The following is a 12,071-nucleotide window of genomic DNA, read 5'->3' on the forward strand; positions in this document are numbered from 1 at the left end:
CTCTTTCTCTCTCTCTCTCTTTCTTTCTTTCTTTCCCCCCGTTTTCTCCTACTCTGTCTCTTTCTCTCTCTCTCTTTCTTTCTTTCTTTTCCCCCCGTTTTCTCCTACTCTGTCTCTTTCTCTCTCTCTCTTTCTTTCTTCTTTTCCACCCGTTTTCTCCTACTCTGTCTCTGTCTCTTCTTTCTTTCTTTTCCACCCGTTTTCTCCTACTCTGTCTCTTTCTCTCTCTCTCTTTCTTTCTTTCTTTTCCACCCGTTTTCTCCTACTCTGTCTCTTTCTCTCTCTCTCTTTCTTTCTTTCTTTTTCCACTCGTTTTCTCCTACTCTGTCTCTGTCTCTCTTTCTTTCTTTCTTTTCCACCCGTTTTCTCCTACTATGTCTCTGTCTTTTTCCCTCTGTGTCTCTTTCTCTTCCTTTGTTTGCCTTGTCCTCTTTCTCTTCCTTTGTTTGCCTTGTCTCTTTCTCTCTCTGTGTCTCTTTCTCTTCCTTTGTTTGCCTTGTCCTCTTTCTCTCTCTGTGTCTTTTGAACCTCTTTTGCTCTAACTTCCTAGTTTCCTTTTCTCTCTTTTCTCTTTCTCTCTTCCTACCCTTTGCGCTTTCTTTTCTCTTTTCTCTCCTTCTGTCTTTCTATTTCTCTTTGGATTTCTTTCTTCCTCTTCCTTTCTTTTCCCCCTCTCCCACGGGTTTTCATCTTTTGTTTCTCACGCTCTCTCCCTTTCTCTCTTTTTCTTTCTTTATCCCGGCCTCTCTCCATTTCCCTCCCTCTTTCTCTTATTTCTTTATCTCTCTTTTTCTTTCTCTTTAATCTACTAGTCCGGCCCCCGACAGAATGTTTGTTTTATCGTGTGGCCCCCGAGTTAAAATGAGTTTGACACCCCTGATATAAATCCATATATTCATTCAGTTTTAATCATCGCAGTTTATTGGTAATACAAATCAGTTATCACTTCAAGATTTTTCAGTTCACAACAATATTGTAAATTATACAAAATAATATTGCTGAAAAAATTATATAAATCTATATTTTCATTCTGTTTTAATCATCACAGTTAATTGGTAATACAAAGCAGTTATCACTTCAAATTTTTCAGTTCATATATTCTTTGTGGTTTGCTGTCCCGCCATAGTTGTAATGCCTTCTCAAGGTCCAATCCATTATCATCCTCCTCATAGCGTCACCAGGAATATAATTTAGTCCATTTGGGCAGAAAAGTCCTTTTCTTGCTAGTATTCTTTTGTTTATTTTCTTTCGTCGAATCGTTCCCTTCAACACACGTGTTTTCCTTGCCCTCGCGGTCTTCTGAAGAATTTCTCCGCTGTTTTTTCGTGCCGGTATTATTGCCGTTGTTACCACTTCCTGTGTTATGTTTCGACTTATTACAGACACTGAAGAAATTACCAATTTTTTGTTGATTTGCACCTAGTAAAATGAAATGAAATGAAATGATCTGCATTTATATAGCGCTTTTCAAGTCAATGACTTCCCAAAGCGCTTTACAATGTGCTCCACATTTCCCAATAGCGGCCTTGCAGCCATGTAAGGCGCTAACCTGCTTATTGGGGGTATTAGGGGTTCAGTGTCTTACCCAAGGACACTTCGACATGTAACACGGAGGAGCCGGGATTCGAACTGCGATCTCTTGATCCCAAGACGAGCGCTCTACCTCCTGAGCCACTGTACCAACTGTTTTTTCGGAGGCATACTTCTCTTTCACTCGACAACCGCCACAACAATGACGTCATCTCGAAGCAACGAGATCTCGTTTGCCGAGATCGGTGCGAGACCAAAACAACAATGGCGGATCTGCCTGACGAAAAGTTTGAAGTGCGGTAAATCTTGCGGGCAAACGAAAACACTGCAAGCCTAAATAATACATCCTACCTCATCAGCATCTATATCATACCAGATTTTCTGGGAACGGGGGTTTCCCTTAATGTTCCTGGTCAGCTGCCAACACAGGCACATTAGTTCCGCATATTTCTTCCTACCATTATTCCCACAATCAAAGGCATTTGAATTAGCTGTAAAAAATAGCTCAAAAGCATCAATAATTTGCTTTACCTAGTGTTTTTTTTCCCTCCACAGCAGACACGGTCTTCTCAGTGGAGGTTGGCGGTAACGAAACTCAGTTCACGCTAAGGGAGCTGCAGCCCAATCAAATCTACAGACTGAGGATAGCAGCTGGAACAGGTGTTGGTTTCGGGGTCCCGTCCGAATGGGTTCAGCACCAGACGTTGGCCCACTATGACCACACAAGCCATCACATGGGTAAAGCCGTCTGACTTCAGATTTTTTAAACTGGAAAAAGAGACATTAGGTACAGTAATCCCTCAACTATCGTGGTAAACGTGACCAGAACCCCCCCTTTGAAAAGTGAAAATCCGCTAAGTAGCATCACACCTTCATAAAAGCCTCCAAACGTACCTCGAGATGAAGTCATTACCAACTGAGAGTATATGACTATAACAAAAAAAAAACAAATATAGATCTACAAATAAAAACCCAACACGGAATTGCAGTTTATTGTCATTATCACAATATAATTGGAAAGCAATCTAGAGAGCGGCTGGCTAGCTGTGCATTAGCATCAGGTAACTTTGGTTTCAGCCAGGTCTCTGCGATAATTAAAATACATAGGTGCCAAATGTAGCGTCATCCGTTTCCTGGGTAATGGATCAGCATTGGTGAGATACAGTGGTGGCTTGTTAGCCTAGTTGTAGCACTTGTCCAGACCTGCGCCCTTAGTGTTCCCTATTACCTCTCCTGACGCCACCTCAGTTCCTTCCCAAACCTGATAACAATCCACGGAGCACCTGCTGGTGATCAGGATTCCTTTGCGCTCTTATGACTTCCCTCAAAGTCCGTTTTAATCAATTAAATTAGTTTCAATGTAACAAGCCTCTAAAGCTACTATCTATTGCTGTGCTTGTCAGTTTTGGGTGGCGGACACATACATTTGAACGCCCACTGGCCCGCCTCTCTCTTTGACTTACCGCATACACCAGCCTATCACAGTCGCGCACACAGATATTCCCTCCACTCAACACACATACAATTAACCCGCCGCCTCTGTGCTAACATTTGCTATGTGTTGTCTGCTGCAGAACAAATGCATGGTGAAATTCCACAAAATGTCGAATCCGCAATAAGTATACCGCGATACAGCAAAGGATTACTGTAATAACAAAGTAAATAAAGTGTAAAATGGTGACAGTCACACCCACGCAACACACAAAGCTCTGTCGAGCAGAACACAATGCTCCATACGTTGATATCAATGACAACAGAGACATTCCCATTCAATTCCAAATCCGTGAGGCTGTGAACCAGAAATAAATGTAGTGTGAAGCAATGTTCCCTTTAATTTTCCTTACGGGTCTGAGCGTTCACACAAAGTCTGTGAGCAACGCTTGAAACAACAGTGAGCAACCATAATCCCAAGTGTGGCAACTAAATCATTATCAAACATGTCCAAAACTTGACATCAAGTTACATTTTGCCGAGTTTCCGGCAATGCAAAATTATTTTTTACTTTTGAATGAATTGACTCATGTATGATTGCAAAGGTTGCAGGGCCTACAAACGTCGTTTGTTTTTACAATTCTTTCACTAGATTTTAATTTCTTTTTATTTCGTGATATATTTTGTCGCATAATATTAACATTTTTGGGGGCTTATTTAGTCGGTTGTAAGATACAGAACTGTACATAATCACATTTTTTAGTGGAAGTACAATGTTGGCAACAAATTCACTTGATATCATTGGAAATTATTTGAATGCAACACAAACTTTTTCTTCTTTTTTTCTGTTTTTTTTTCTACTTTTTTGTTACTTTTTTCTATTTGTTCTCTATTTACTTTTTTCCTACATTTATTTCTTTTCTTTTTTTCTGGCTGTTTTTCTAAATTTTTCCTTTTTTTCTCTTCCTTTTGTTTCTTTTTTTCTCAGCTTTTCACTACTTTTTCATTTTGGTATTTTTTCTTTTTTGTTCTCTTCCCCCCTTCCTTTAAGTCACGTTATGCATGATTTTACATAATATTTGGTCATGTTGGGATTAAAGAAGCAAAAACAACCTGAAGAGCCGTTTAGGACCCGCAAGAGCCGGTTCCTTTTAGTGAGCCGAGCCGAAGAAGCCAGTTCTCGACAAACTCTACTAACTTTAATCATCTTCGTTCTCCTTCGACTCGACTTCAAAATACCGCATTTAGGACACAACATCAGCGGAACCCGTGTATTTTGACCTTCATGCACTGTAACTTTGACTTAAGTCGCTTCTTAATTAGTAATTTTGAGCCCTCATTTTTGTGCGCTGGCTAGATTTTCTTGTGCGAGCAGTGCGCAATTGCGCACGCGCGCAGCTTAGAGGGAACACTGGTGTGAAGTAGTTGAGTTTTTTTCTGACCCTTTTAAAAGACTGAAAAGAAACAAAATATAAGGGTGCCATTCTGTGCTATTGACAGTTATAGATGTCCATCATCCGTGTTCCATTTAAGTAGGCTGGAAGTTAACAAGAGAAAAGCATGGACGCCATTTAAGCAGTAATAGACATTGGCTGGCGGCATGAACAATGCTCACAGAACAATTCGTTTTGCCAGGTATTGCAAAGAATTCAGCATTGGCTTGTCAAGAACTTGTTTTAATTTGGAGGGTGAGCTTGGTCAAGCTTTGATAATCTCAAGACTGAAAGGATAATGAACCCGGCGGTTTAATAATATATACTAAGAGATGTCAGTCAACCCGCACCCAGATTTGTATGGTGAATGTGTGGGTGCTTCATAGCTAGGACTATAAAAGGATTCTAGTCTTGTTTTTTGTAAATTATGATCATTTTCTATTATATCAGAAATACAAGAAGGCGGTTCGTGCTAATTTTTCAAATACTCATTGATTTTTTTTCATTTAAAAATTGTCTATTTCAACGATGATTATCTATAAGCAAAGCTGTTTGTGGCGGAACACAATAGATTTGAGGAATGAGGACTCGGGGCAATGCTTGTAAATGTTTGAAATTTCTCGACAGATTTTCTTAGAAATGATGCCGATGCTGCTCTCTCATGGTTTTGCTTTGCCATTGCATTTTTTCTATCCTCGTGGTTGACTGCATCTGGCATTAGTTTGTCATTGTCCCCTACAGATCGGGACACTACTGTAAACTTCACTAAACCTTTTTAAAGCAACTTTAAAGTCGAGGGACACAAAAACTTTGAAAAACAAACGACACAACAAATTAGAAAAATAAAAATATTAACCCTTCAGTGCTACGAAAAAACTTAAATACAGGAACTTTTAACTATTTTGCAACAACACAGAAACACAGAAATAACATGCACAAACATAAATTGAAATCTAATTACCGTATTCTCCGCACCTAAAAGCCTTTATTTTTTTCAAAATTGACCATGCGCCTTATAATACAGTGCGCCTTATATATGGATCAATATTAAGTCGCAAGGTCTCGCAACAAAGGCAAGCAGCCGCCGACTAGATTTTTCCTCGTAGGCGATGTGGTCCGTGGTGTATGCTGGGATACTTATGCCCGCGTTTCATTTCCCAGCCAATGTGTCAATCATCATTTGAATCAGTCACTATTGGCTAAAGTTATTCGGAGGTAAAGGGGGCGGATCCTTTTTATCATTTACAGGCTCGCATAGGCTAAAGGGGCAAAACAAAGCCTGCAATTGGCCGAAAAAAAATGAATGTGAATAGCAAGTCTGGTTGTCTACGGCATAAAGAAAACATTCTGTATTTGTAAATATTTGACTCTCCTGGATTTACTACACTCACGGATATAAGAGGACCATGGTTGCACATTATTATTGAACGCAACAACTTCGGTGAGCTACTCCGGCTATATATTTTCCCAGTATCTTGTTTCAGAGTGATCTCTCTGTGATGGGTCTTTTTTTAAATTTAACTCAATTCCAAGTGTTTATTTTCACATGCACAGTAAAGTTGCGAGCGAACAAGAAAATAGAAACTAAGGAATGTTTGGCATTTCTTGAATCCCAAGACTTTAACCTTCCGAATGATATTTGGAATGATGCATTTGAGTGACATCGTACGGACACCGCATCCGCACGTGTCTACGACACGTATTTGCTTCTTTGCAAGCTTTGGGAATGTTAAGGGGGGAATAAGTTTGACTGAACTATCTGACTGTTTTGTCGACGTTCCCATTGTAGCGCCTTATAATCCGGTGCGCCTTATGTATGGAAGATACAGGACAAAAAACTATTTTTTGGGGGTGCACCCTATAACCCGGTGCGCCCTATAGTGCGGAAAATACAGTAGTCTCTTTTGAATATTATTATTTAGGAACACAAAGTGCCAAGCTTTGAGGGACTGATCCTGATTATTTTATCAGTGATAGACAATGCACAATGTTTTGGAGACAATACTATAATTAAAATAAATCCAAATAAGGATCTTTTTCCTGCTTTGGCTCATTTTTTTCAATTATTTTCTTTCTGCTGCTCCCACACCTCCCTCCTTCCTCTGCTCATTTCAACGAGCTGGCGGCAGCAAAAGAAACATAAACAAGCTTATTAACAAATCAACCACATAACAAAAGCGCTTGGGAAACACTGAGTTCACTGTAGATTGACAGATACAGAGTACAAATACACAATGGTAATGTGATTACTATCAATAACGTGACAAAAATGTTTATATTAATCAAATAGCAGTAAGACAACAAAAAAAGCGTTATTTTGATTAACTTTGCATTCATATATATTAAAAAACATTATTACCTTTATAGGGATTCACGGTAGAGGTAAGATCGGGCCCAAAAAAAGCACCCGAGCCCGACGCAGGCCCGAGGGGTATTAAACCCGACCCGGACCGAGCCCGACTAATTAACTGGATTTGCTGGCCCGGCCCGAGGGGGCCCGAAATTACATATTTTATTTATAAGGAGGGGTGATTTATGATAACAAATTAAACTCTGCCTTTTGTTACAACATCTAGGCCTAAGTTAAATAAAACTGTATAAACATTTACATCTTTTATATTTCTGTGTCTGCACTGCAGATGTTACATTAAGCGACAATCTGTCATTGACGTTTTTTTTTTTTTGAGGTAGCGAAAACATTTAAGGGCGTCCGTCATTTTGACGACTTGATCATTGGGCCATAATCCACAGCAGCAGTAGTAGTACGTCCTTAAGATTTTAGCGCGGCACTATCATTGAGGGGGTGTTGACGTGTTGTGCCCTTTTCCGACTCCTATGCAAATCCCCCCCCCCCCCTGATCGTATTCTATATAAAACGCTTATTAAAACAATAAAGCGAGCTAATTATAATAATTGGGAGATCCTAGTCTATATAACGCGTTTATTTAAACAATAAAGCGTGATTTTATTCTGCAAATTGCGTTTTTTAACGCGGATGAAAATGTCACCAACGTCAATGTACACTTCCGACAAAAGCGATCGTATTCTATATAAAACGCTTATTAAAACTCTTACCAGAGTGCGTTTTCCTCGTCAGTTCTCCTCTCTTGAGTTTATCCTTAACTTCTTGTTGGTCCGACTCCATATCGGGGATACCAGGCCAAAATCACGCGAATTTGCGGAGGGGAAGATTATTAAGAGGACAGCATTCACGTCACGTCACGTGCACAGAGCATGCTCTGGCTCCGTTAAAAGCAATTACAGCTCCTTCTCCGTTTTATCCAAATTATTTATTTTATAACAAGTATTCCTTGGTCTAGTATCCATACATAGTTTAAGTATATATTTTTAATGAACATATATTTATAATTATTAATTAATTTAAAAAAAAAAAAAAAAAAAAAAAAAAAAAGCAGGACCGAACCCGACCGTATGACTGACATTTCAGGCCCGACCCGGCCCGAAATTGCCTCGGGTTCGGGTTCGGGTTCGGGCTCGGGCCATGAATCTCAGCTCTAATTCACGGCGGCGCAGTGGTTAGCGCGTACCTGTCAACCTGTACGTTTTTGCCGTACAAAGTACGTTTATTCTGTATTTTAAGACGTGTATGACGTACAAGGAAATCTGTACGGAAAAACGCAAATTTGTCAATTATGGGTACCATCCGGTATACAACGACTATGGCGAAACGGCAAATCAATCAAGTCAGATGAGTTCGCCGCGGTAGCCTCTATCTCGGTATTGTTTTTTGTTGTTGTTGCAAACGAAGCGAGAGGTTTGATGCTACTGTGCGCATGCGTCTGCCGCCTCGGATATCATGCGGTAGTTATGTAGTGAAAGGAAGTTCGTCTCTTTTTAGAGAACCGGCTTTTTCGGCTCAACTCATTAAAGAGAGCCGGCTCTCCAACGGCTCACTTGCTTTGATGCATTATATTACGAATCATTATTGTTGTATAAAGAAGTTAAGAAAAAAAGTATTAAAGGAGAAAATGTAAAAAGACAGGTTTGTGGTTATCCCTTTTAATCAGTATATTACCAACAATAATTTAAAGCAGACAATGAATAAGAAAATGTATTATTCTACTTAATTATATTTGTATGTATTTTTTTTTCCTTCTACGGTGAACATCCAAGCTACTTAATTTTTGAACTTTTTATAATTAACCTCATTCATGTCGAGCAACTCAGTATCTCACAAGAAATGCTAATTAACAACATATATGATATAATGAAACACATGTACAATATAACATGTTAAATTACATCAATAAACATGTTTTAAAAAAAATATGTTGTAATATTATTTTGTATTTTGTAAGGGAAAATACAACATTTTGTAAGGGCATGGAGCCGTGGAGGTTGACAGGTATGTTAGCGTGTGTGCGGCACAGTTCTGAGGTCATGAGATCAAACCTTCCTGTGCGGAGTTTGCATGTTCTCCCTGAACTTGCGTGTGTTTCCTCCGGGCACTCCGGGTTCCTCCCACATTCCAAAAACATGCATGTCAGGTTAATTGGCCGGTCCAAACTGTCTCTAGGTGTGAATGAGCGAGTGAGTTGTCTGTCTCTATGTGCCCTGCGATTGGCTTGCAACCAGTTCAGGGTGTCCCCTGCCCACTGCTCGAAGATAGCTGGGATGGGCTCCAGCACCCCCGCGACCCTACTGAGGATAAGCGGTGCAGATAATGGATGGATGGATGGATGGGTGGGTTTATGAGACCCTGGCGGAGACCAATTGAACCCTGGCCAGTGTTTTTATATGGTATGGTAAACACTCATAGGGAGAGATTTGTCTCAAAAACAAATCAATTCAGGATTTGCTCAAGGTCTTACAATCATATATCTTGATAAATGCCGCGCATATGTAAATTGCAGAGTATTTGTGGCTCTGTTCAATAGATGGTTAACACTGTTTTCTTTTTATTTTAATACTACTGGAGACATTGGAATATTGGCTTAGGAAGTCCTTTAAAAGTGCTTGAACCCTGTTGAACAATGAATGAATGAAAACTTTATTTGAACATTAAAATATAAACAGAACATAAACAATAACTCAACAACAAAATAATGTTACATAATATGTTCGAAAAGGGGTAGTAAGAAGCAGATGCTTATATTCCCTACCCCTTCATCTTCCCTATTAAATACACCAATGATAATAATATTAATCATAACAATTATGACATAACAATAACGACAAAGTTAACCATAGTTCTAGACGCACTATTCCCAATCTCTTGTATCACTCGTACCCCATTTTCTTCATCTCTGTGTTCCGCCAGTAATGTTTTTTTGTATTTAAATTTGAACAGGTGAATAGTTGGACATTGTTTGATTTCATTTTGTAAATTGTTCCAAAGTTTGACTCCACACACAGACACACACATACTTTTCCTGGTGGTTCTCACCTTTGGGATTATGAATTTAGTACAGCCCCTTAAGTTGTGACTTCCCTCTTTTTGGATGTTTTCTGGAACTATGTTTTTGTTGACCTTAAATAGCAGTTATGAAGTGAAGAATGTTACTAAATCATCCAATTTTAATAATTTGGACTGCAGGAATAAAATATGAGTATGATCTCGATATCCTACCCTGTGTATGGTTCTAATTGCACATTTTTTGAGGATAAAAAGGGGCCGGAGTGAACTTTTGTCATTATTGCCCCAGACTTCTGCATAATATGTTAAGTATGGCAAAACTTGCCAAAATAAAGGTCTAAATAGTTTATATGACAAATAAAAATGCTCAAATCCAAGTAGGAAAGGATGCACAGGTTTTTACACCGCTAATACCAATAACCCGAAAACATCCTTAAGTTGTGACTTCCCTCTTTCTGAGTGAATCATTTTTGGATATTTTCTGGCACTGTGTTTTTGTTGACCTTAAATAGCAATTTTTTTACTAAATCATCCAATTTTGATAATTTGGACAAGCAGGAATCAAATATTAGTATGATCTCGATATCCTAATCCCTTTCCCTCTTGTCCCCAGTCATGTTCGCTCCCACTGAGCTGAAGGTTCGAGCTCAGGTCAGCACGCTCAATGTGACGTGGCAGCCCTCACCCAACCACACGGCCGTCTCCGGCTACAAACTGTCGTGCCGGGAGGTGAACGCCGACGGGGGAAAGACCACACAGGCCCGCGTGGTCCGCCTCCGCAAAAAGGCCAGATACCATCTTCTCGCTGGCCTTGGTAGATTGCTTTTATTTTATCACAGAGATGTGTACCGTATTTTCCGCACTATAAGGCGCACCTAAAAGTCTTAATTTTTTTCAAAAGCTGACCATGCGCCTTATAATACAGTGCGCCTTATATATGGGTCAATATTAAATCGCAAAGTCTTCCAACTAACTTGCAGCCGCCGACTAGATTTTCCCCCGAACGCCAAGTAGTCCGCGGTGTATGCTGGGATTTATTTACCGGCGTTTCATTGGCTAACCAATGTGTCAATCATCATTTTGAATCGATCACTATTGGCTAAAGTTATTCGGAGCTCAAGGGGCGGATCCTTTTTATCATTTACAGGCTGGCATAGGCTTAAGCTGTAAAACAAGCCTGCAATTGGCCGAAAAAGATGTGTCAATCATCAGTTGAATCGATCACTATTGGCTAAAGTTATTCGGAGGTCAAGGGGCGGATCCTTTTTATCATTTACAGGCTGGCATTGGCTGAAGCGGCAAAACAAAGCCTGCAATTGGCCGAAAAAGATAAATGCGTATAGCACACGGTTGACGGCATACAGAAAGCAATTTTTTACTTTTCTGTATTTGTAAATATGTTATTCTCCTGGATTTACTAAATATAAGATATAAGAGGACCATGGCTGCACATTATTATTGAACACAACGACTTTGGTGAGCTACTTCGGCTATATATTTTCCCTGTATCTTGTTTCAGACTGAACTCGATGTTTCTCTGATAAGCGGTGCAGATAATGGATGGAATGGAGTGTCTATTTTAAAATTAAACTCAATTCCAAGTGTTTATTGTCATATGCACAGTAAAGTTGCGAGCGCAAATAGAAACTAAGGAATGGTTGGCATTTCTTGAATCCCAAGACTTTAACCTTCCGAATGATGGAACGATGCATTTGAGTGACATCGTACAGACACCGCATCCGCACGTGTCTACAACGCGTATTTGCTTCTTTGCAAGCTTTGGGAATGTTAAGGGGGTAATACGTTTGACGAACTATCTGACTGTTTTGTCGACGTTCCCATTGTAGCGCCTTATAATCCGGTGCATCTTATGTATGTCAAATATAGGACCAAACACTATTTTTTCGGGGTGCGCCCTATAACCCGGTGCACCTTATATTGCGGAAAATACGGTAATCTGCCTGATGTTGTGATATCGTTTTATCTTGCTTCATGTTTCAACAATTAAATCATTTCCATTTTAGTAAATTTTACTTAGGGAATTAAATCGACCTCTTGCATGTGGGAGAGCTATTTACAAGGTGCTAACGCTAAAAAAGATACACTAGGTATTCGATTTGTTACAATTGCAGTTGGAGAGGGGGAGGGGCCAAGAGAGGAGGAACTTACGTCCGTCTCCTTGGCCGCGCTCCTAACTCTGGGGGGCCCTTCCCCCTCCAAACTGCATTTATTTAGGCAGAACAAAGAAAGAGAAAGAAAGAAACGACCCTTTGGGCGGTACCAATATTTGAAACAGAAAC

At 39.8% G+C, this 12,071-nt stretch overlaps 1 protein-coding gene across 1 annotated transcript in view; it reads left to right on the forward strand.

The window, feature by feature from the left end:
• The window catches only part of igdcc4 (immunoglobulin superfamily, DCC subclass, member 4), a 156,841-nt gene that overhangs the window by 105,759 nt on the left and 39,011 nt on the right, over positions 1-12,071 (forward strand). Inside the window, 2 exon segments of the mRNA XM_088333509.1 lie at positions 2,086-2,268; positions 10,385-10,585. Of these exon segments, the coding sequence (XP_088189635.1) occupies positions 2,086-2,268; positions 10,385-10,585 (384 nt within the window).

Source organism: Urocampus carinirostris, chromosome 4 (genome assembly GCF_059441175.1).
Source record: "Urocampus carinirostris isolate Australia breed hairy pipefish chromosome 4, RoL_Ucar_1.0, whole genome shotgun sequence".
Taxonomy (NCBI): domain Eukaryota; kingdom Metazoa; phylum Chordata; class Actinopteri; order Syngnathiformes; family Syngnathidae; genus Urocampus; species Urocampus carinirostris.